Raw genomic sequence first — 24,251 nt, 5'->3', positions numbered from 1 at the left:
TGAATAATGGTACTACATTAGCGGTTCTCCAGTCCTCTGGCACATCCCCTGTGGCCAGAGAGGTTCTGAATATATGTGTCAGAGCCCCCGCAATCTCCTCCTTTGCCTCACACAGTAGCCTGGGATACATTTCGTCCGGGCCTGGGGATTTATCCATTTTTAGGCCTGCTAAAACCGCCAATACCTCCTCCCGCTCGATGTTAATATGTTCGAGTATATCACAGTCCCCCTGCCGTATTTCTATGTCTACATCGTCCTTCTCCATAGTGAAAACAGATGCAAAAAATTCATTTAGAACCCCTCCTACATCTTCCGGCTCCACACACAGATTGCCATTTTTGTCCCTAATGGGCCCTATTTTTTCCCTAGTTATCCTCTTACCCTTAATATACTTATAAAACATCTTAGGATTTTCCTTTATTTTGCTCGCCAGTGTTATTTCATGGCCCCTCCTTGATCTCCTAATTTCTTTTTTAAGTATCCCCCTGCACTTTTTGTACTCCTCTAGGGCTTCCTCCGTCTTTAGCCTTTTGTATCTGCCAAAAGCCCTCCTTTTTTTCCTAATCCATTCTCGTATATCCCCTGACATCCAAGGTTCCCTGGAGTTCTTGGAACCACCCTTGACCTTTACGGGAACATGTTGCCATTGTATGGTCTCAATCTCCCTTCTGAAAGACTCCCATTGCTCCGATGTGGATTTTCCTACAAGCAGCTGATCCCAGTCCATTTTGGCCAGATCCTGCCTTATCCTATTAAAATCGGCCTTCCCCCAATTTAGAACCTTTATTTCCGGCCCCTCCCTGTCCTTTTCCATGACCACCTTAAATCTCACCGAATTATGGTCACTGTCACCAAAGTGCTCACCTACTAGCACTTCTTCCACTTGGCCGGCCACATTCCCTAGAATTAGATCCAGTACCGCCCCCTCTCTTGTAGGACTTTCTACATGCTGGCTCAAAAAGCTCTCCTGGATGCACGTTAAGAATTTTGTACCCTCTAAGCCTTTTATACTCTGAGTATCCCAGTTAATATTGGGGAAGTTGAAACCCCCCACTATTATTACCCTATTATTTGCACAATTTTCTGAGATTTGCCTACATATCTGTTCCTCTATCTCCCCCTGACTGTTTGGGGGCCTATAGTACACTCCCATCAAAGTGCCTATAGTACACTCCCATCAGAGGAACCTGCTAATATATCATCCCTCCTTATGGCAGTAATTGATTCTTTAATTAATATTGCGACCCCCCCTCCTCTTATACCTCCCCCTCTGTCTCGCCTGAAGATTCTGTACCCCGGAATATTGAGCTGCCAGTCTTGCCCCTCCCTCAACCATGTCTCTGTGACAGCAACAATATCATACTCCCATGTGTTTATCAACACCTTCAGTTCATCCACCTTATTCGCAAGACTCCTTGCATTAAAATAGATGCCATCCAGCCTTGCCCTCACATATTTGCCCTGTCTTCCAAGCTGACTTGTTTTTTTCTCTATATTTGGCTGCACATCACCCCCTATTGTAGCTCCACTCTGTATCCCATCCCCCTGCCAAGTTAGTTTAAACCCCCCCCAACAGTGCTAGCAAACCTCCCCGCAAGGATATTTGTCCCGCTCTGGTTCAGGTGCAACCCGTCCGACTTGTACAAGTCCCACCTTCCCCAGAAGCAGGCCCAGTGATCCAGGAAACTGAAACCCTCCCTCCTGCACCAACTCTTTAGCCACGCATTCATCTGTTCTATCCTCCTATTTCTATACTCACTAGCCCGTGGCACTGGGAGTAATCCAGAGATTACAACCTTTGAGGTCCTGCTCTTTAATCTGCTACCTAGCTCCCTAAATTCTTGATGCAGGACCTCATCTCCTTTCCTACCTATGTCGTTGGTCCCAATGTGGACCACGACCTCTGCCTGCTCACCCTCCCCCTTGAGAATGCCCTGTAGCCGCTCAGTGACATCCATGACCCTGGCACCAGGGAGGCAACAAACCATCCTGGAGTCACGTTTACGGCCACAGAAACGCCTGTCTGTTCCCCTTACGATAGAATCCCCTACCACTATAGATCTTCCACTCTTTTTCCTCCCAGCCTGTGCAGCAGAGCTACCCCTGGTGCCAGGAAGTTGGCTGCTGCTGCCTTCCCCTGATAAGTCATCCCCCTCAACAATATCCAAAGTGTCAAACTTGTCAACTAAAGTGGGCGCCCACCTCCCTGGACTCCGGGTGACCATTCCCTATCCTGGACTCCAGGACCTCCGGACTCCAGGTGACCATTCCCGATCCCAGACTCCAGGTGACCATTCCCGATCCCGGACTCCAGGTGACCATTCCCAATCTCGAACTCCAAGACTCCCGGACTCCAGGTGACCATTCCCGATCCCGAACTCCAAGACTTCCGGACTCCAGGTGACCATTCCCGAACTCCAAGACTCCCGGACTCCGGGTGACCATTCACAATCCCAGACTCCAGGACCATTCCCAATCCTGGACTCTGGGTGACCATTCCCAATCCTGGTCACCCAACTCCCACCTGCTTGCCTTTCCCAGCAGAGTACTCTGGATGGCGATTCACGAGCGGGAATCCTGGCCAATTTTTGCCATCCCCGTGCCCCAGGGAATAGCTACAAGGCCCTGAGACCAATTGTAACTCTTCTACCTTCCACCTGGGCTGCGATCCACTAACTTATCGCAGACTAGGGACCGAACCTCGGCCTCCCTGCTCTACGTAGCTCAGTAGCACAGTCCAGGCCAGTGCTTAATGTTCAATGAATAACACGAGGTTCACCAAACACTTTTGAATGAGGAGCGTTTCCTTTTAGAGCAATAAGATCAAGCTCCAATGGAGGAACCTTTATTGGTGGGGAGATGCTGGCATGGCCACATTTATTGTCCATCCCTAGTTGCCCTGAGAAGGTGGCAGTGTTCCGTCTTCTAGCGTTTGCTTTCAGACTCGACTATTCCGATGCTCTCCCGGCCAGCCTCCCATCTTCCACCCTCCATAAATTTAAGCTCATCCAAAACTCTGCTGTCCGTATCCTAACTCACACCAAGTCCCATTCACCCATCACCCCCTGTGCTCACTGACCTGCATTGGCTCCCGGTCCAGCAATGCCTCGATTTTAAAATTCTCATCCTCGTGTTCAAATCCCTCCATGGCCTCGCCCCTCCCAATTCTCTAACCTCAACTAGTCCTACAACCCTCCGTGATCTCAGCGCTCCTCCAATTCTGGCCTCTTGCCCGTCCCCCACTCCCTTCGCTCCACCATTGGCGGCCGTGCCTTCAGCCGCCTAGGCCCTAAGCTCTGGAGTTCCCTCTCTAAACATTTCCGCCTCTCCTCCTCCTTTAAGACGCTCCTTAAAACCTACTCCTTTGACCAAGCTTTTGATCGTCTGTCATCCTTCTGTAGCTCGGTGTCAAATTTTGTCTGATTAGGCTCCTGTGAAGCTCCTTGGGACATTTTGCTACCATAAATATAAGTTGTTGTTGATGTTGTTGTGCGGCTTGCTAGACCACCTCAAGAGTCGATCACGTGGTGACCGTTGGGGTCAGATTTAGAACAGAATAGAAACAAATCAGGAATGGGGAGGGTTTCTAGACCATGTCATTGGCATCACCCTCATTCTTTAAGATCCAGTCGCACTGATAACATAAGAACATAAGAAATAGGAGCAGGAGTAGGCCAATCGGCCCCTCGAGCCTGCTCCGCCATTCAATAAGATCATGGCTGATCTGGTCCTAACCTCAAATCTAAAATCATGTCCAATTTCCTGCCCGCTCCCCGTAACCCCTAATTCCCTTCACTTCTAGGAAACTGTCTATTTCTGTTTTAAATTTATTTAATGATGTAGCTTCCACAGCTTCCTGGGGCAGCAAATTCCACAGATCTACCACCCTCTGAGTGAAGAAGTTTCTCCTCATCTCAGTTTTGAAAGAGCAGCCCCTTATTCTAAGATTATGCCCCCTAGTTCTAGTTTCACCCATCCTTGGGAACATCCTTACCGCATCCACCCGATCAAGCCCCTTCACAATCTTATGTGTTTCAATAAGATCGCCTCTCATTCTTCTGAACTCCAATGAGTAGAGTCCCAATCTACTCAACCTCTCCTCATATGTCCACCCCCTCATCCCCGATCTCAATCATCAGACAGAACCTTGACATGACATCTCGCCTGCACCGCCTCCCTCCGCCCCCACCCCCCCCACCCCCCGAAAATTGGAGCTTCGATCCTTATATAAAGACGCATTGTCAATAGGAATGTAAGTTACGAGGACAGAAATTCCGGCAAGGATTAACCTTGGCCAGATTCCTGGCAGGAATTGAAAGCTCTCGCTGTGGCTCGAAACCTGAGCTCCGCAGGTTCTGGAAGAAACGTTCTTGTGAGAATTATATCGTTGTCTAATGAAGCTGAGATGGGATCATTTTCGGTTGAACCTCCCGCCCCAGTGTCCGGATAGAGGCATCTGCAATTAAGGGCTTTCGTATAAAGTTAGGGGAACGCACGGATTCAAAGCAATGGAGTAGAGCAGGACAAAAAAATAAACCAGGAATCACTCCATTTCTGCACAACATTCTACTGAATTGGAGTATATCCCTTTTATCATACGGGATTTTCCTTCTGCCAATAGTCGGGGTTGCCAACTCTGGTTGGACGTATTCCTGGAGGTTTCATCACATGACCACCCGTCGCCAACTGCCCCGCCCAGTCAAATAGCCTTGTTCCCACCTCCAACATTTTTATAACTAATAAATAAAAGTGTTCAAAGAAAATGAAAAGAAAACACAATTTTTTTAATGCCCCTATGATTTCCCCCCCCCCAAACCGGGCGTTGCTCGCAGCAGTGTCCTGGAGAATAATCTTCAGTTCCTAGAGACTCCAGGACAATCCTGGAGGGTTGGCAACCCTTGGCAGTAAAGCCTTATAAAGATATGACTTATGTGCAGGACGGGGCAAGTCATAGGAGTCTAGAATAAGGAACAGTGAAAGAAAGCACTCCAGGACTCTGAATGTAGATTAGTTGCAAAGAGAGTTGATGGAACCTCCAAGTGTCTTGATGTGGGAGTCAACAGAAAGGATTCAGAACTTCTAGTCTTGTAATGGAAGATAAAATAGAGATACAGAGGCATGATTCTGGTATAGCTCTTTAATATTAAGTATATTTGTAGAAAATTTACCCAACAACACAAGAACAACTTGCATTTATGTAGCGCCTTTAACATTGTGAGACGCCCCAAAGTGCTTCACAGGAGCGTTAACAAACAAAATTTTACACCGAGCCACACAAGGAGATATTAGGACAGGCTTGGTCATAGAGGTAGGTTTTAAGGAGCGTCTTAAAGGAGGAGAGAGAGGTAAAGAGACACAGAGGTTCAGGGAGGGAATTCCAGAGCTTAGAGCCTAGGCAGCTGAAGGCACGGCCGCCAATGGTGGAACGATTAAAATCAGGGATGCGCAAGAGGCCAGAATTGGAGGAGCGCAGAGATCTCGGAGGGTTGTAGGGCTGGAAGAGGTTACAGAGGTAGGGGTGGGGGGAGAGGCTATGGAAGGATTTAAAACCAAGGATGAGAATTTAAAAATCGAGGCGTTCCTGGACCGGGAGCCAATGTCGGTCAGCGAGCACGGGGGTGATGGGAGAACGGGACTTGGTACGAGTTAGAAATAGGGCAGCAGAGTTTTGGATGAGCTCAAGTTTATGGAGGGTGGAAGATGGGAGGCCGGCCAGGAGAGCATTGGAATAGTCCAGTCTCGAGGTAACAAAGGCATGGATGAGGGTTTCAGCAGCAGATGAGCTGAGGCAGGGGTGGAGACGGGCGATGTTACAGAGATGGAGGTTGGCGGTCTTGGTGATGGAACGGATATGGGGTCAGAACCTATTTATCTGTCTGGTTCTAAGGGTAGACTGACTGTTGAAAACATTGGTAAGTTTACTTGGTGTTCTTGTGACAAAACTTATTGATTAATTGCGACGTTTTCTCCTCCTTGATTTAAAGTGTCGTCCTGCACTAGGGGACAGTTATAGAATGTTCTTCACATCAATGCTTTTTCCATTGAAAATGTTCTGCTATTTACGTCTGTAAAAGTTTCAATGTTGTAAGTAAGCCTACAGATCCTTATTATCTCATTCAGCTATGGCACCTGTAGTTTTTTGTTTATCCCTATAGTACAACTAACTGATGGACTACTGGGTGCAGCTGTAGTTTAAGTGATGGCAATCTCGCTTCCCGCTGCACTCTCGTTGTAACTAATTCTTTTCGTTGGTCTTACGTAAGGAGCGACGGGTTTCTGTGCTCACAGAGAAACAAACTGAGTCGCAGAATGCGATGATAAAACAGGAATTAAAAGTCCTGTATAATAGAGGGGTTCAAATTTTTCAGTCGCCTTGAAGCAGTGGCCTTGATCGCAGGCCTGAATTCACAGGGCTGTTGTTTGTTTCTTGAGTTGTGAGGTTTTTTTTGGGAGTGGGGGGGGGGGGGGCGACGTCAGCTTTTTGAAACCGTTTGTCAACTTGTCCGGGTTTCGCAGGTTGGCACGTATGTTTTCCCATTGGCGCTGAGCCAACCGTTCCGGTTTCTCTTGGCAGGATTGCTACATTCTGGATCAAGGCGGTGCCACGGTCTTTGTCTGGAAAGGGAAGGAGGCCAATAAAGACGAGAAACGGGCAGGGCTGAACAGGGCCATGGTGAGTACGGGCACCAGTCAAAAAAAAACATGTAGGCTGAAATTGGATTTGGCCGGTGGGGGGGGGACGGGGACGCGGAGGGGAGGGGAGGGGGCGCAAAACTGACAATCAATGGGACTGTATGTTGGGTGGGGCCTGTAACAGGCAGAATCGATGGGACTGTATTTTGGGTGGGGCCGGTAACTGGCAGAATCAATGGGACTGTAATGGGTGGCTGACACGATGCAATCTGTTTTGCACCTTCCCCCGGGCCAAGTCCAATTTCACCCCCAAAGAATTTTGCCACGTTCCCCTGCCCCTCCCCTTGTCCGCTGGAGGGCGACTTCCAGTACCCACAGCTGCTGCAGCTCTCCGCTTCCTTGCTCAGACGTGGGAGCTCGGACAGCGAGTGTCGGTTGGCTATTCATAGGTTCTGGGACCTGGGTGACACTGGCAGGGCGAATATTCATTGCCTATTCTATAGCTGCCTTGAGGGCATTAGGAGTCCCAACTGCATAATGTGGGACTGGAGTCACGTGTAGGCCACACCAGGTTCCCTTCCTGAAGGGCATTAGTGAAACTTACTTGGGTTTTTGTGACAACTTTCATGGTGCCAGCCCATAAAGTGTCAGATTTATGGAATTTAATTTCATATCTGGCCATGCTGGGATTTGAAGTTGAAACCTCTGGGTTGCTAGTCCTGTACCATAATCACTAAGTATTGTACCCAAAGCTGAGTTACATCTCCCCACCCAGTCAATGGCTCCTGGGGTCATTTACAGCACCCTTAGTGTCATTAAGGCTGAGGTCAGGTAGTTCAAGGTGCATTGGGAATTGATTCCAGGACCACCTTGTTCTGTATGACTCAGTAAAGGAAAGAAAGACTTGCATTTATATAGCATCTTTCATGACCTCAGGACGTCCCGAAGCGTTTTCCAGTCACTGTTGTAATGCAGGAAATGCAACAGCCAATAATAACCAGATAATCTGTTTTTTAGTGACGTTGGTTGAGGGATAAATATTGGCCCAGGACACTGGGGTGAACTCCCCTGCTCTATTTCAAATAGTGCCGTGGGGTCTTTTACATAGGAATATAGGAACAGGAGAAGGCCATTCAGCCCCTCGTGCCTGCTCCGCCATTTGATAAGATCATGGCTGATCTGTGATCTAACTCCATATACCTGCCTTTGGCCCATATCCCTTAATACCTTTGGTTGCCAAAAAGCTATCAATCTCAGATTTAAATTTAGCAATTGAGCTAGTATCAATTGCCGCTTGCGGAAGAGAGTTCCAAACTTCTACCACCCTTTGTGTGTAGAAATGTTTTCTAATCTCGCTCCTGAAAGGTCTGGCTCTAATTTTTAGACTGTGCCCCCTACTCCTAGAATCCCCAACCAGCGGAAATAGTTTCTCTCTATCCACCCTATCTGTTCCCCTTAATATCTTAAAAACTTCGATCAGATCACCCCTTAACCTTCGAAACTCCAGAGAATACAACCCCAATTTGTGTAATCTCTCCTCGTAACTTAACCCTTGAAGTCCGGGTATCATTCTAGTAAACCTACGCTGCACTCCCTCCAAGGCCAATATGTCCTTCCGAAGGTGCGGTGCCCAGAACTGCTCACAGTACTCCAGGTGCGGTCTAACCAGGGTTTTGTATAGCTGCAGCATAACTTCTGCCCCCTTGTACTCTAGTCCTCTAGGTATAAAGGCCAGCATTCCATTAGCCTTATTGATTATTTTCTGCACCTATTCATGCCACTTCAATGATCTATGTACCTGAACCCCTAAGTCCCTTTGGACATCCACTGTTTTTAACTTTTTACCATTTAGAAAGTACCCTGTTCTATCCTTTTTTGATCCAAAGTGGATGACCTCACATTTGTCTACATTGAATTCCATTTGCCACAGTTTTGCCCATTCACCTAATCTATCAATATCGCTTTGTAATTTTATGTTTTCATCTGCACTGCTTACAATGCCACCAATCTTTGTATCATCGGCAAACTTAGATATGAGACCTTCTATGCCTTCATCTAAGTCGTTAATAAATATTGTGAATAATTAAGGCCCCAAGACAGATCCCTGCGAGACTCCACTAGTCACATCCTGCCAATGTGAGTACCTTCCCATTATCCCTACTCTCTGTCGCCTTTTGCTCAGCCAACTTCCTAACCAAGTCCGTACTTTTCCCTCGATTCCATGGGCTTCTATCTTAGCTATCAGTCTCTTATGTGGGACCTTATCAAATGCCTTCTGGAAGTCCATATAAATAACACCCATTGACATTCCCTTGTCCACTATTTTAGTCACCTCTTCAAAAAATTCAATCAGGTTTGTCAGGCACGACCTACCTTTCACAAATCCATGCTGGCTCTCTCTGATTAACTGAAAATTCTCGAGGTGTTCAGTCACCCTATCCCTAATTATAGATTCCAGCAATTTCCCCACAACAGACGTTAGGCTACATCCACCTGAGAGGGTAGACGAGGCCTTGGTTTAACATCTTACCCAAGAGACTCTCCCTCAGCACTGTACTGGAGTGTCAGCCTAGATTGCATACTTAAGTCTCTTGACAGGGACTTGTACCCACAACCGATATAACTCAGAGCCAAGAGTGCTACCCACTGAGCCACAGCTGACACCAACACTCCACAGCTACTTTATTTCTGAACTAAGCCTAATTTGGAAAAACTTGTGATCAAATGATGATTTTTCAATTCACACTGTCAGCTGTGGCTCAGTAAGTACAGAGACTTGAGCACTTGATCCAGGCTGACACTCCCAGTGCAGTACCGAGGGAGTGCTGCACTGTCAGAGGTGCTGTCTTTCGGATGAGATGTTAAACCGAGGCCCTGTCTGCCCCCTCAGGTGGGCATAAAAGATCCTGTGGCACTATTCGAAGAAGAGCAGGGGAGTTCACCCCAGTGTCCTGGGCCAATATTTATCCCTCAACCAACATCACTAAAGAAACAGGTTATCTGGTCATTATCACATTGCTGTTTGTGGGATCTTGCTGTGTGCAAAATTGGCTGCCGTGTTTCCTACATTCCAACAGTGACTACACTTCATTGGTTGTAAAGCACTTTGGGACATCCTGAGGTTGTGCAAGGCACTATATAAATGCAAGTCTTTTTTTAATGTTAATCTTAGGTTGAGTTATTCTTCAAATAATGGGAATAATTCCTAGAATGAGGGGTTCAGTTGTTTATGGCCAACTTTCAAGGCCAGGCCTGTGGGATAGATGTTCCCCTCGAGCAGAACTTTGCTGCTCTCCATCTCGGAGAAGCTTTACCAAGCCCACACTTGCTCTGTCTAACACAGTGCACCTCCAGTCACCCAGTCCGAGTCTCACTGATGGCAGTTGTGGAACAGTCTATGCCCTAACCCTCCTGTCGTCTGGATCTTGGAGGAAGAGAGGTAGCAAAGGGGGCGGGGGAGAATTGACTAAAAGAGGGTCCAACACCTCAGCCAGGCGATGGCGGTGCGGGAGCCGAGAGCAGAGTCCGTGTCCTTCCTCGGGGTAAATAGAGAGAAACTATTTCAGTCCAGAACAAGGGGGCATAACCTTAAAATTAGAGCTAGGCTGTTCAGAGGGGTGATGTCAGGAAGCACTTCTTCACACGAAGGGGAGTGGAAATCTGGAACTCTCTTCCCCCAAAAAGGCTGTTGAGGCTGGAGGGTCAATTGAAAATTTCAAAACTGAGATCGCTAGTCTTGCTGACTGGAAAACACAGGTGACATGTTACCATCACGTTAGCAAGACGTTGCTAACACTGTAAATGGCGCAGCACACAAAAGCTCAGTGAGACTTGAACATCTAGCTTCAGCCAACGTAAGCAGATTAGAACTACGTGCTTACAACTTTTCCTGATGTGTCTTCCCGTGAGTATCTGTCCATATCAGTAATCTTACGGTCACTACATGTAGTGGGTTGTGCATTAAACCAAGGTCTCGTTGTTTCCCAGTTTTCGAGCTTGTTTAAAGGGGTCTGGCTACAGGCTATCCTGCAAAACCCCCAATGTATATTTAGCCCATTAGGGGGCAGAACTCGAACAGATTGATCTTTATTGGGTAAGGGTATGGGTTATAGGTGGGTAAACGGGGTTGAGATACAGATCAGCCATGGTCTGATTGAATGGCGGAACAGGCTCGAGGGGCTGAATGGCCTCCTCCTCCTGTTCCTATGAGAGGCGAAGGGAGGACGGTGTCGTTGGGGCTGCCCTTGCGACGGAGGCAGTTAGCTCCACGGAGAGCAGTCCGGCTACCTTCCCACGTTCCAGCGATGACCAATCGGCCGTTTCCGTGGATACCTCCCGCCTTGTCGGAATGCAACGACGTCGTGACGTGTGCCGACGCGCCTGCTCCTTAATCCGGTGCTTTGATTCCTTTTCTTACCTCCTTGTAGGGATTCATAAAAGCCAAAAACTACCCGCCCAGCACTAGCGTGGTGCTGCTGAACGATGGCGCAGAGTCGGCCATGTTCAAACAACTCTTCAAGAAGTGGACGGTCAAATGGCAAACTCAGGGCCTGGGCAAGAAACACACGGTGGGCAAGATTGGTGAGTGTTCCCTGGGCTGCACTGCCAGATTTAGAATCATAGAAGTTTACAACATGGAAACAGGCCCTTCGGCCCAACATGTCCATGTCGCCCAGTTTATACCACTAAGCTAGTCCCAATTGCCTGCACTTGGCCCATATCCCTCTATACCCATCTTACCCATGTAACTGTCCAAATGCTTTTTAAAAGACAAAATTGTACCCGCCTCTACTACTGCCTCTGGCAGCTCGTTCCAGACACTCACCACCCTTTGAGTGAAAAAATTGCCCCTCTGGACCCTTTTGTATCTCTCCCCTCTCACCTTAAATCTATGTCCCCTCGTTATAGACTCCCCTACCTTTGCGAAAGATTTTGACTATCTACCTTATCTATGCCCCTCATTATTTTATAGACTTCTATAAGGTCACCCCTTAACCTCCTACTCTCCAGGGAAAAAAGTCCCAGTCTATCTAACCTCTCCCTATAAGTCAAACCATCAAGTCCCGGTAGCATCCTAGTAAATCTTTCCTGCACTCTTTCTAGTTTAATAATATCCTTTCTATAGTAGGGTGACCAGAACTGTACACAGTACAGAGCTTTAGCATAGCCCTTGCTTCCCTTTCTCCCCCCCCACCTACGTTCTCCCTTCCACACCTGCCTCCCTCCCCCTCCAACTCCTCTCCTGAACACAGGGAAAGTTGCAGATTCATTCACCCCTGGGGGAAACGAAACATTGGCCAGGAGTTTCCTCGGAGCTGCCTTTGTTCCCTCCAGACTGGACTATTCCAATGCTCTCCTGGCCAGCCTCCCGCCTTCCACCCTCCATAATAAACTTGAGCTCATCGAAAACTCTTGCTGCCCCGTACCCTGACTCGCACCAAGTCCCGTTCACCCATCGCCCCCTGTGCTCCCCGACCAACACTGGCTCCCGGTCCAGGAACGCCTCGATTTTAAAATTCTCATCCTCATGTTCAAATATGTGACTGAGCAGAATACAGTTCTCAGAGTGAGTTTCACATATTTCCTATCATTCCTCAAACCATTAAAAGTTTCCCAAATGTAGCCCCTGATGGAGGCTTGGCTTCACTCCCAGCTCAGTATTTGCAGAACGGACTGGCACTCACCGGAGGAAAGAAAGGGTTCTCCCTCTCTCTAACTATTTCAGGACTATGGGGGAAAAGAGCAGAGGGGGTTGGTGGGACTAATTGGATAGCTCTTTCAAAGAGCCGGCACGGGCACGATGGGCCGAATGGCCTCCTTCTGTGCTGTACCATTCTATGATTTCAAATCCAAACTTGAAAGGAAAGCCACTTATTTTTTAGCAGCAAGAGAGGAAGCAAAAAAAATCTCAGTGGCTCTGTCCCTCTCCTCTCCTCCTTTCTCCCCCGCCCCCCCCCCAGAGCTTTCACCTGCCTTGGCCACCCCACTCTCTTGCTTTACCTTCCACTTCTCTTTACTGCTTTAAGAGGCTTCACCAAACCAGGCTTGCGATCACCCCTCCGACTCGCCCCCCATTTGAGGAGTGCTTTGGGGTGGGGGGAGGAGCAGGCAGGATGTTAAAGGCGCAGAAATCCATGCGAGTCTTCGATGTGTCGCCGCCAGCTGGCCTCTGGGTAGAGGACATTTTTGTCTCCCTCTTGCTGTCCTTCCCGTTCCTCTGCAGCGGTTCAAGGAGGAGGCTCACCACCCACCTTCTCAAGGGCAATTAGTGATGGGCAATAAAAGCCGGCCTCGCCAGCGACGCCCACATCCCCATGAACGAATATAAAAAGACTCCTGTTCCTCGCTGGGGTCCAGTTAAACAGGCAAGCAGTGGTCCCCAACCCACCCTCCCCCACGACCTCACTCATAGCATCATAGAATGACGCAGCACAGAAGGAGGCCTTTCGGCCCATCGTGCCTAGCTCTTTGAAAGAGCTATCCAATTAGTCCCATTCCCCCACTCCCCCCCCCCACCCCCCCCCCCACTGCTCTTTCCCCATAGCCCTGCAAATTTTTCCTTTTCAAGTATTTATCCAATTCCCTTTTGAAAGTTACTATTGAATCTGCTTCCACCGCCCTTTCAGGCAGTGCATTCCCAATCGTAACAACTCGCTGCGTTAAAAAAAATTCTCCTCATCTTCCCTCTGGTTACTCAAGTGCTCATCCTCCATGTGTGAGCCTAGAATTGAGGGAGAAGGGAATAGAAGGATATGCCGACAGGGTTCGATGAAGTACAGTGAGAGGAGGTCCGTATGGAGCACAGACACCAGAATAGGGCAGATGGGCCGAATGGCCTGTTTCTGTGCTGCGAATCCTCTTGCAATTCTCTGTAGAATGGATTAGCCTCTCTGTCGAGGTTCTTTCTGCAGGGGTTTCATGCTCTGCCCATTCTGTGTTACAGCCAAAGTGGAACAGACTAAGTTCGATGTGACCGAGTTACACGCCAGACCTGAACTCGCAGCCCAGCAGAGGATGGTGGACGATGCGTCGGGAAAAGTCGAGGTAAGTGACACTAAGTTCCCTTTGTAGGCACCAAGGTGCTGACCCGTGTTGGGGGAGCTGCTTCCAAATGTACCGGCAGGGCCTCTGGTACCTTGTCTTAACTGGTCACTTTTCATGTATGTGCCTAAAAAGTGAGTGTTAGCCGGCTGCTTGACCATGGAAAGAGTCGCAGCCAAGCCCGCTGCTGCCCTCAGCTGGCATACCTGCACTTCTCAACAGGAGGCACCAGATAGCCGTGGGTTAGTCTTTCTCCGGGGGACTAGGCACAAACCAAGGCTCAAACTCTGGAATATTTCCAGCCTTTATGGCTCGACGCCAGATCAGGTGGCGCATCTACCACAGAGCCAGGAGGGAAAGTCCCCCGATTTGATATTTAAAGGGATTAGTCTCCCTGTCTGTTTCTACCTGTGAAGATCTGTGAAGCTTTTATTATATTGAAGGCAGTAGATAAATGTAAGTTGTTACAATTGATGAAGTATTGAGTGAAATTGATTGATAGTTTGAATGGAATTGATTGATCTATTGAATGAAATTGATTGATCTATTGAATGAAATTGATTGATCTATTGAATGAAGTTGATTTATTGAATGGATTATTGAATGAGATTGATTGGCATATTGAATTAGATTTATTTATTTATTTTTTATTTGTTCATGGGATGTGGGTGTCGCTGGCGAGGCCAGCATTTATTGTTCATCCCTAATTGCCCTTGAGAAGGTGGTGGTGAGCCGCCTTCTTGAACCGCTGCAGTCCGTGTGGTGAAGGTTCTCCCACAGTGCTGTTAGGTAGGGAGTTCCAGGATTTTGACCCAGCGACAATGAAGGAACGGCGATATATTTCCAAGTCAGGATGGTGTGTGACTTGGAGGGGAACGTGCAGGTGGTGTTGTTCCCATGTACCTGCTGCCCTTGTCCTTCTAGATGGTAGATGCCGCAGGTCTGGGAGTTGCTGCAGTGCATCCTGCGGATGGTACACACTGCAGCCACGGTGCGACGGTGGTGAAGGGAGTGAATGTTTAGGGTGGTGGATGGGGTGCCAATCAAGCGGGCTTCTTTGTCCTGGATGGTGTCGAGCTTCTTGAGTGTTGTTGGAGCTGCACTCATTCAAGCAAGTGGAGAGTATTCCATCACACTCCTGACTTGTGCCTTGTAGATGGTGGAACGGCTTTGAGGAGTCAGGAGGTGAGTCACTCGCCGCAGAATACCCAGCCTCTGACCTGCTCTTGTAGCCACAGTATTTATATGGCTGGTCCAGTTAAGTTTCTGGTCAATGGTGACCCCCAGGATGTTGATGGTGGGGGAAATTTATTGAATGAAATCAATTGGTGCAGTGAATAACATTGGTTTATTGAATAAAATTGATTAGTTTATTAAATGAAATTGATTGAATGAAATTGATTTTATTGAATGAAATTGATTGGTATAGTGAATGAAACTGATGCATTGAATGACGTTGACCAATGTGCTGATTGGCGTATAGAATGAATGAAATTGACCAATGGCGTTGAATCGAAGATCCGTTAAGTTAAACTGACCGCTGACGTGTTCTTTTTCTGGATCAGGTGTGGAGGATCGAGGATAACGAGCCTGTCCCGGTGGACCCCAAGACTTACGGACAGTTCTATGGGGGGGATTGTTACCTGGTGCTGTACACCTACACGAAAACCAACAGGCCCGCCTACATTCTCTACATGTGGCAGGTGGGATTACACATTGATAATGGCATCAACCTTTATCTCTGCACTTTAGTTGATGCCTAACCTCTCCTATTTCATAACAGTGTCGTAAATAGTTATATTACTCTCTCAGCTTCCTTTATTAGACCTCCCCGTGCCACTCCCCAACTCACCAGCCTCCACACGAGGTTAATCGGACGACCCTGTGTTTCTATGGAAAGGCGGGTATTGCCCAATGATGGCATGAGATACAGGCCCGAGCCTCACACTCTTGTTGCTTGGTGTGGTGAATCACCCTGATCACACAGCCTCACTCTCTAACTCAGTCTTTCCCAGGACCTCAAGACTGGAACTCCTTATCTCTCCCCCCAACTTGCGACAATCTCTTACATCGAATTACACAGTAACTGCAGCACGGACACAGGCCATTCAGCCCATGATGGTGTTTTATCCTCCGCTCAAGCAGTTAGTCCCAATCCCAAGTGCCTATAATCCCTTTAACTCCCTGTCCTTCCCCCACCTATCTAACCTGTTCTTAAATGTTGACATGGTCTCTGCTTCAATCACTAACTCCAGTCATCCTCTGTGTAACAAAAAAAATTCTGCAAACCCAAGCCCGGTGTCACCTGACCACACATTCCACCTTCACCACCTGCCTCCTTTTATATTTTTCAGCCTCAGTGGTGTCCTGCACAAATAGCCTGGGCCCTTTTACCTTTAATTCTCAGTAATTTACGTGCGAGCCGTGGCTCAGTGGGCAGCACTCTCGCCACTGAGTTGGAAGGTCATGGGTTCGCAGCCCCACTCCAGGGACTTGAGCACACAGATCTAGGCTGACACTCCCACTGCAGTACCGAGGGAGTGCTGCACTGTCAGAGGTGCCGCCTTTCAGATGAGATGCTAAACCGCTCGGGTGGACGTAAAAGATCCCACGGCACTATTTCGAAGAAGAACAGGGGAGTTCTCCCCGGTGTCCTGGCCAAGATTTATCCCTCAACCAACATCACTAAAACAGATTATCCGGTTATAAGAGATAGGAGCAGGAGTAGGCCATTTGGCCCTTTGAGCCTGCTCCGCCATTCAATGACATCATGGCTGATCTGATTCTGGCCTCAACCAGTTTCCCGCAAGTTCCCCATATCCTTTGACTCCCTTGCTGATCAAAAGTTTATCTAACTCGGCCTTGAATATATTCAATGACTCAGCCTCCACTGCTCTTTGTGGAAAAGAATTCCAAAAGTTCACAACCCTCGGAGAAGAAATTTCTCCTCATCTCCTTCTTAAATGGGCGACCCCTTATTCTGAGACTGTGCCCCCTAGTTCTAGATTCTCCCATGAGGGGAAACATCTTCTCAGCATTTACCCTGTCAAGCCCCCTCAAAACCTTATATGTTTCAATAAGATCTCCTCTCGTTCGTCTAAACTCCAGTGAGTATAGACCCAACTTGTTCAATCTTTCCTCATAAGAAAATCCTTCCATAACCGGAATCAACCTAGTGAAGCTTCTCTGAACCGCCTCCAATGCAAGTATATCCTTCCTTAAATAAGGGCACCAGAACTGTACGCAGTACTCCAGGTGTGGTCTCACCAGCACCCTGTACAGTTGTAGCATGACTTCCCTGCTTTTATACTCCATCCCCCTAGAAATAAAAGCCAATATTCCGTTTGTCGTCCCAATTACCTGCTGCACCTGTATGTTGACTTTTTGTGTTTCATGTACGAGGACACCCAGATCCCTCTGTACCGCAGCATTCTGTTGTCTTTCTCCATTTATACAATATTTTGCTTTTTTATTCTTCCTCCCAAAGTGGATGACTTCACATTTTCCCACATTATATTCCATCTGCCAATTTTTTGACCACTTGCTTAACCTGTCAATATCCCTTTGCAGACACTTTGTATCCTCCTCACAACTTGCTTTTCCACCTATTTTTGTATCATCAGCAAATTTGGCCATTATCAACATTGCTGTTTGTGGGATCTTGCTGTGCGCAAATTGGCTGACGCGATTCGTACATTACAACAGTGACTACAGTTCAAAAGTACTTCATTGGCTGTAAAGTGCTTTGGGGCATGAAAGGTGCTATATAAATGCAAGCCTTTCTTTCTTCTTTAACTAATAATGGCCTCACTGCATCTCCTTCCTGCCTCTTTATTTTCTGTTCTTTATGAAAGAAAGAAAATATTGGCCAGGACAGCCTGGGAGGACTCCCCGGCTCTTCTTCGAAATAGTGGCCATGGGATCTTTTACATCCACCTGAGAGGGCAGATAGGGGCCTCTGTTTAACCTCTCATCCGAAAGAGGGCACCTCCGACAGTGCAGCACTCTCTCAGTACTGGCACTGGGAGTTTGTTCTGGATTATGCGCTCAAGTCCCGAGTGGAGTGGAGTGGAGTGGAGTGGAGTGGAGTGGAGTGGAGTGGATCACCTCCTTGTGATAAGCAACATTACCTGACTGAGAAAATGCGGGCAAGCTGTCCCCGACTCTGGAGCTGCCACCTCGGACGGCGGCAGGTCCCAGGCACACGGTGCTGCCCCCCCGCTGGTCATACTGTGTTATTGGATCGCTGGTCATGCTGTGTTACATATGAACATACGAATTTAGAGCAGGAGTAGGCCATTCGGCCCCTCGAGCCTGCTCTGCCATTTGATAAGATCATGGCTGATCTGATTGTGACCTCAACCCGACTTTCCCGTCTACCTACTATAACCTTTGACTCCCTTGTTAATCAGGAATCTGTCTAACTCAGCCTTAAAAATATTCAATGACCCTGCCTCCACCGCTCTCTGGGGAAGGGAGTTCCACGGACTCATGACCCTCAGAGAAAATTTCTCCTCCTCTCCATCTTAAATGGGAGACCCCTTATTTTTAAACTGTGGCCCCTAGTTCTAGTCTCTCCCACATAAGAACATAAGAACATAAGAAATTGGAGCAGGAGTAGGCCAATCGGCCCCTCGAGCCTGCTCCGCCATTTAATAAGATCATGGCTGATCTGATCCCAACCACAAATCTAAAGAACACAAGAAGTCGGAGCAGGACCCGGCCACATAGCCCCTGGGCCCTCTCCGCCACCCACAGGGCATTGACCGATCCGAACTCAGCTTCATGTCCAATTTCCTGCCCGCTCCCCATAACCCCTAATTCCCTTTACTTCGAGGAAACTGTCTATTTCTGTTTTAAATTTATCTAATGATGTAGCTTCCACAGCTTCCTGGGGCAGCATATTCCACAGACCTACCACCCTCTGAGTGAAGAAGTTTCTCCTCATCTCAGTTTTGAAAGAGCAGCCCCTTATTCTAAGATTATGCCCCCTAGTTCTAGTTTCACCCATCTTTGGGAACATCCTTACTGCATCCACCCGATCAAGACCCCTCACAATCTTATATGTTTCAATAAGATCGCCTCTCATTCTTCTGAACTCCAATGAGTAGAGTCCCAATCTACTCAACCTCTCCTCATATGTGCGCCCCCTCATCCCCGGGATTAACCGAGTGAACCTTCTTTGTACTGCCTCGAGAGCAAGTATGTCTTTTCTTAAGTATGGAGACCAAAACTGTATGCAGTATTCCAGGTGCGGTCTCACCAATACCTTATATAACTGCAGCAATACCTCCCTGTTTTTATATTCTATCCCCCTAGCAATAAAAGCCAACATTCCGTTGGCTTTCTTGATCACCTGCTGCACCTGCATACCAACTTTTTGATTTTCTTGCACTAGGACCCCCAGATCCCTTTGTACTGCAGTACTTTCCAGTCTCTCGCCATTAAGAAAATAACTTGCTCTCTGATTTTTCCTGCCAAAGTGCATAACCTCACATTTTCCAATATTATATTGCATCTGCCAAATCTCCGCCCACTCACCCAGCCTGTCTATATCCCCTTGCAGGTTTTTTATGTCCTCCTCACTCTCTACTTTCCCTCCCATCTTTGTATCATCTGCAAATTTTGATATGTTGCACTCGGTCCCCTCCTCCAAATCGTTAATATAGATTGTAAAGAGTTGGGGACCCAGCACCGACCCCTGTGGAACACCACTGGTTACTGGTTGCCAGTCCGAAAATGAACCATTTATCCCAACTCTCTGCTTCCTGTTTGATAACCAATCCTCCACCCATGCCAGAATATTACCCCCAATCCCGTGATTTTTTATCTTAAGTAATAATCTTTCATGTGGCACCTTGTCGAATGCCTTCTGGAAGTCTAAATACACTACGTCCACTGGTTCCCCTTTATCCACCCTATACGTTATATCCTCGAAGAACTCAAGCAAATTTGTCTGACATGACTTCCCCTTCATGAAGCCATGCTGACTTTGTCCTATTAAATTATGCTTATCTAAATGTTCCGTTACTGTCTCCTTAATAATAGACTCCAAAATTTTACCCACCACAGATGTTAAGCTAACTGGCCTATAATTTCCAGCCTTCTGCCTACTACCCTTTTTAAATAACGGTGTTACATTAGCAGTTTTCCAATCTGCCGGGACCTCTCCTGAGTCCAGGGAATTTTGGAAAACTAACACCAAAGCATCCACAATCCCTACTGCCACTTCCCTCAAGACCCTAGGATGGAAGCCATCAGGTCCAGGGGATTTATCCGCCTTGAGTCCCATTATTTTACTGAGTACCATCTCCTGAGTGATTTTAATCGTATTTAGCTCCTCCCCCCCGAGAGTCCCCTGTTTGTCCAGTGTTGGGATATTCTTAGTGTCCTCTACTGTAAAGACTGAAACAAAATATTTGTTCAGCATTTTTGCCATCTCCATGTTTCCCACCATTAATTTCCCGGTCTCATCCTCTAAGGGACCTATGTTTGCCTTAGCCACCCTTTTTCTTTTTATATAACTATAGAAACTCTTGCTATCTGTTTTTATATTTTTTGCTAATTTCTTTTCATAATCTAACTTCCCTTTCTTAATCAATCCTTTAGTTACTTTTTGCTGTCTTTTGAAGAATTCCCAATCTTCTATCCTCCCACTAAGTTTGGCTACCTTATATGTCCTTGTTTTTAGTCGGATACTATCCTTGATTTCTTTACTTAGCCACGGGTGGCTGTCATTTCTTTTACACCCTTTTTTCCTCAGTGGAATATATTTATTTTGAAAGTTGTAAAATAACTCCCTAAATGAACACCACTGCTCATGTACCGTCTTACCCTTTAATCTATTTTCCCAGTCCACTTTAATCAATTCCGCTCTCATACCATCATAGTCTCCTTTATTCAAGCTCAGTACGCTTGTTTGAGAATCAACCTTCTCACCCTCTAATTGGATATGGAATTCAACCATGTTGTGGTCGCTCGTTCCAAGGGGATCCTTAACTAGGACATTATTAATTAATCCTGACTCATTACACAGGACCAGGTCCAAGGTTGCCTGCCCCCTTGTAGGATCAGTTACATACTGCTCAAGAAATCCATCCCTGATGCACTCAATGAACTCGTCCTCAAGGCTGCTCTGCCCAATTTGATTTGTCCAGTTAATATGATAATTAAAATCCCCCATAATTATGGCTGTTCCCTTATTACATGCCCCGACTATCTCCTGATTAATACTTCTTCCAGCAGAGTTGCAACTATTAGGAGGCCTATATACTACGCCCACTAATGTTTTTTTTCCCTTATTATTCCTTATCTCCACCCAAACTGTTTCATTATCTTGATGCTTTGTCCCAATATCATTTCTCTGTATTACAGTGATTCCTTCCTTTATTAACATAGCCACCCCACCTCCCCTTCCTTCCTGCCTGTCCTTCCTGATTGTTAAATACCCTGGCATATTTAATTCCCAGTCGTTGTCACCCTGCAGCCATGTTTCTGTAATGGCCACAAGATCATACCCATACGTAGTTATTTGTGCCGTTAACTCGTCCATTTTATTACGAATGCTACGTGCATTCAGATAAAGAACTTTCAAATCTGTTTTGTGACGCTTAGTTCCTGCTTTTTCCTTTTTTAACACTTTACCTATTACTCCATACCTTCTGTCCCTTCCTGTTACGCTTTCCTCTCTCTCCCTGCTCAGGTTCCCAACCCCCTGCCACTTTAGTTTAAACCCTCCCCAACAGCACTAGCAAACACTCCTCCTAGGACAGCGGTCCCGGCCCTGCCCAGGTGCAGACCGTCCGGTTTGTACTGGTCCCACCTCCCCCAGAACCGTTTCCAGTGTCCCAGGAATTTGAATCCCTCCCCCTTGCACCATTCCTCTAGCCACGTATTCATTTGAAATATCCTCCTATTTCTACTCTGACTAGCACGTGGCACTGGCAGCAATCCTGAGATTACTACCTTTGAGGTCCTATTTTTTAATTTACCTCCTAACTCCCTATATTCTGCTTTTAGGACCTCATCCCCTTTTTTACCTATATCGTTGGTGCCTATGTGCACCACGACAGCTGGCTGTTCGCCCTCCCCCTCCAAAATGTTCTGTAGCCGCTCCGAGACATCCTTGATCCTTGCACCAGGGAGGCAACACACCATCCTGGAGTCTCGGTTGCGGCCGCAGAAACGCCTGTCTATTCCCCTTACAATTGAGTCCCCTATCACTATAGCTCTGCCACTCTTTTTCCTCCCAGCCTGTGCAGCAGAGCTACCCGTGGTGCCAGGAAGTTGGCTGCTGCTGCCTTCCCCTGATAAGTCATCCCCCCCAACAGCATCCAAAGTGGCATATCTGTTTGAGAGGGGGATGGACACAGGGGACCCCTGCACTACCTGCCTGCATCTCTTACTCTTCCTGGTGGTCACCCATTCACTTCCTGCCTGTATACCCTTTACCTGCGGTGTGACCAACTCGCTAAACGATCACCCCTAAACCTCCTACTCTCCAGGGAAAAAAGTCTCAGTCTATCCAACCTCTCCCCATAAGTCAAACCATCAAGTCCCGGTAGCATCCTAGTAAATCTTTTCTGCACTCTTTCTAGTTTAATAATATCCTTTCTATAATAGGGTGACCAGAACTGTACACGGTATTCCAAGTGTGGCCTTACTAATGTCTTGTACAACTTCAACAAGACATCCCAACTCCTGTATTCAATGTTCTGACCAATGAAACCAAGCATGCTGAATGCCTTCTTCACCACCCTATCCACCTGAGGGGAAACATCCTCTCAGCATAGAACAAAGAGATCTAGGAGTACAGGTTCATAGCTCCTTGAAAGTGGAGTCACAGGTGGATAGGGTGGTGAAGAAGGCATTCAGCATGCTTGGTTTCATTGGTCAGAACATTGAATACAGGAGTTGGGATGTCTTGTTGAAGTTGTACAAGACATTAGTAAGGCCACACTTGGAATACCGTGTACAGTTCTGGTCACCCTATTATAGAAAGGATATTATTAAACTAGAAAGAGTGCAGAAAAGATTTACTAGGATGCTACCGGGACTTGATGGTTTGACTTATGGGGAGAGGTTGGATAGACTGAGACTTTTTTCCCTGGAGAGTAGGAGGTTTAGGGGTGATCTTATAGAAGTCTATAAAATAATGAGGGGCATAGATAAGGTAGATAGTCAAAATCTTTTCCCAAATGTAGGGGAGTCTATAACGAGGGGGCATAGATTTAAGGTGAGAGGGGAGAGATACAAAAGGGTCCAGAGGGGCAATTTTTTCACTCAAAGGGTGGTGAGTGTCTGGAACGAGCTGCCAGAGGCAGTAGTAGAGGCGGGTACAATTTTGTCTTTTAAAAAGCATTTGGACAGTTACATGGGTAAGATGGGTATAGAGGGATATGGGCCAAGTGCAGGCAATTGGGACTAGCTTAGTGGTATAAACTGGGCGACATGGACATGTTGGGCCGAAGGGCCTGTTTCCATGTTGTAAACTTCTATGATTCTATGATTCTATCTACCCCTTCTCGTCCCCTCAGGATCTTATATGTTTCAATAAGATCACCTCTCATTTTTCTAAACTCGTGTAGACAGGCCCAACTTATCCAAACTATCCTCATAAGATAACCCCTCATCCCAGGAATCAGTCGAGTGAACCTTCTCTGAACCGCCTCTAAAGCAATTATATCCTTTCTTAAATAAGGAGATCAAAACTGCACACAGTATTCTAGATGTGGTCTCACCAATGCCCTGTATAACTGTAGCAAAACATCTTTACTTTTATATTCCATTCCCCTTGCAATAAATGACAACATTCCATTTGCCTTCCTGATCACTTGCTGTACCTGCATACTAACTTTTTGTGATTCATGTACTAGGACACCCAGATCCCTCTGTACCTCAGAGTTCTGCAATCTCTCACCATTTAAATAATATACTGCTTTGCTATTCCTCCTGTCAAAGTGGACAAGTTCACATTTTCCCATATAATACTCCATCTGCTAAATTTTTGCCCACTCACTTAACCTATCTATAGCCCTTTGCAGACTCCTTATGTCCTCTTCACAACTTACTTTCCTACCTACCTTTGTGTCATCGGCAAATTTAGCAACCATACATTCGGTCCCTTCATCCAAGTCATTGATATAGATTGTAAATAGTTGAGGCCCAAGCACTGATCCCTGTGGCACTCCACTCGTTACATCTTGCCAACCTGAAAATGACCCATCTATGTCTACTAACTGTTTCCTGCTAGCTAACCAATCCTTTATCCATGCTAATATGTTACCCCCTACACCATGAGCTCTTATTTTGTGTAGTAGCCTTTGATGTGGCACCTTGTCAAAAGCCTTCTGGAAATCCAAGTACACCACATCCACAGGATCCCCTTTATCCACGTTCCTTGCTACTTCCTCAAAGAACTCTAATAAATTAGTCAAGCACAATTTCCCTTTCACAAAGCCACGTTGACTCTGCCTGATTGCATTGAGATTTTCTAAGAACCATAGAACCATAGAAAAGATACAGCACAGAAGGGGGCCAGCTCAAATAACAACCCAGGTGCCCATTCTAATCCCACC

The 24,251-nt window shown here is 46.9% G+C and overlaps 1 protein-coding gene across 1 annotated transcript in view; it reads left to right on the top strand.

Annotated features, from left to right (window-relative positions):
• The window catches only part of vill (villin-like), a 119,569-nt gene that overhangs the window by 73,301 nt on the left and 22,017 nt on the right, over positions 1 to 24,251 (top strand). Inside the window, exons 9-12 of the mRNA XM_067968361.1 lie at positions 6,575 to 6,673; positions 11,061 to 11,214; positions 13,577 to 13,677; positions 15,240 to 15,377. Coding sequence (XP_067824462.1) covers positions 6,575 to 6,673; positions 11,061 to 11,214; positions 13,577 to 13,677; positions 15,240 to 15,377 — 492 coding nt within the window. The remainder of the gene's footprint in view (positions 1 to 6,574; positions 6,674 to 11,060; positions 11,215 to 13,576; positions 13,678 to 15,239; positions 15,378 to 24,251) is intronic.

The sequence above is a fragment of the Heptranchias perlo genome, chromosome 2 (assembly GCF_035084215.1).
Source record: "Heptranchias perlo isolate sHepPer1 chromosome 2, sHepPer1.hap1, whole genome shotgun sequence".
Taxonomy (NCBI): Eukaryota; Metazoa; Chordata; class Chondrichthyes; order Hexanchiformes; family Hexanchidae; genus Heptranchias; species Heptranchias perlo.
Note: the sequence above shows the minus strand (reverse complement) of the source record. Positions and strands in the feature narration are given on the sequence as shown.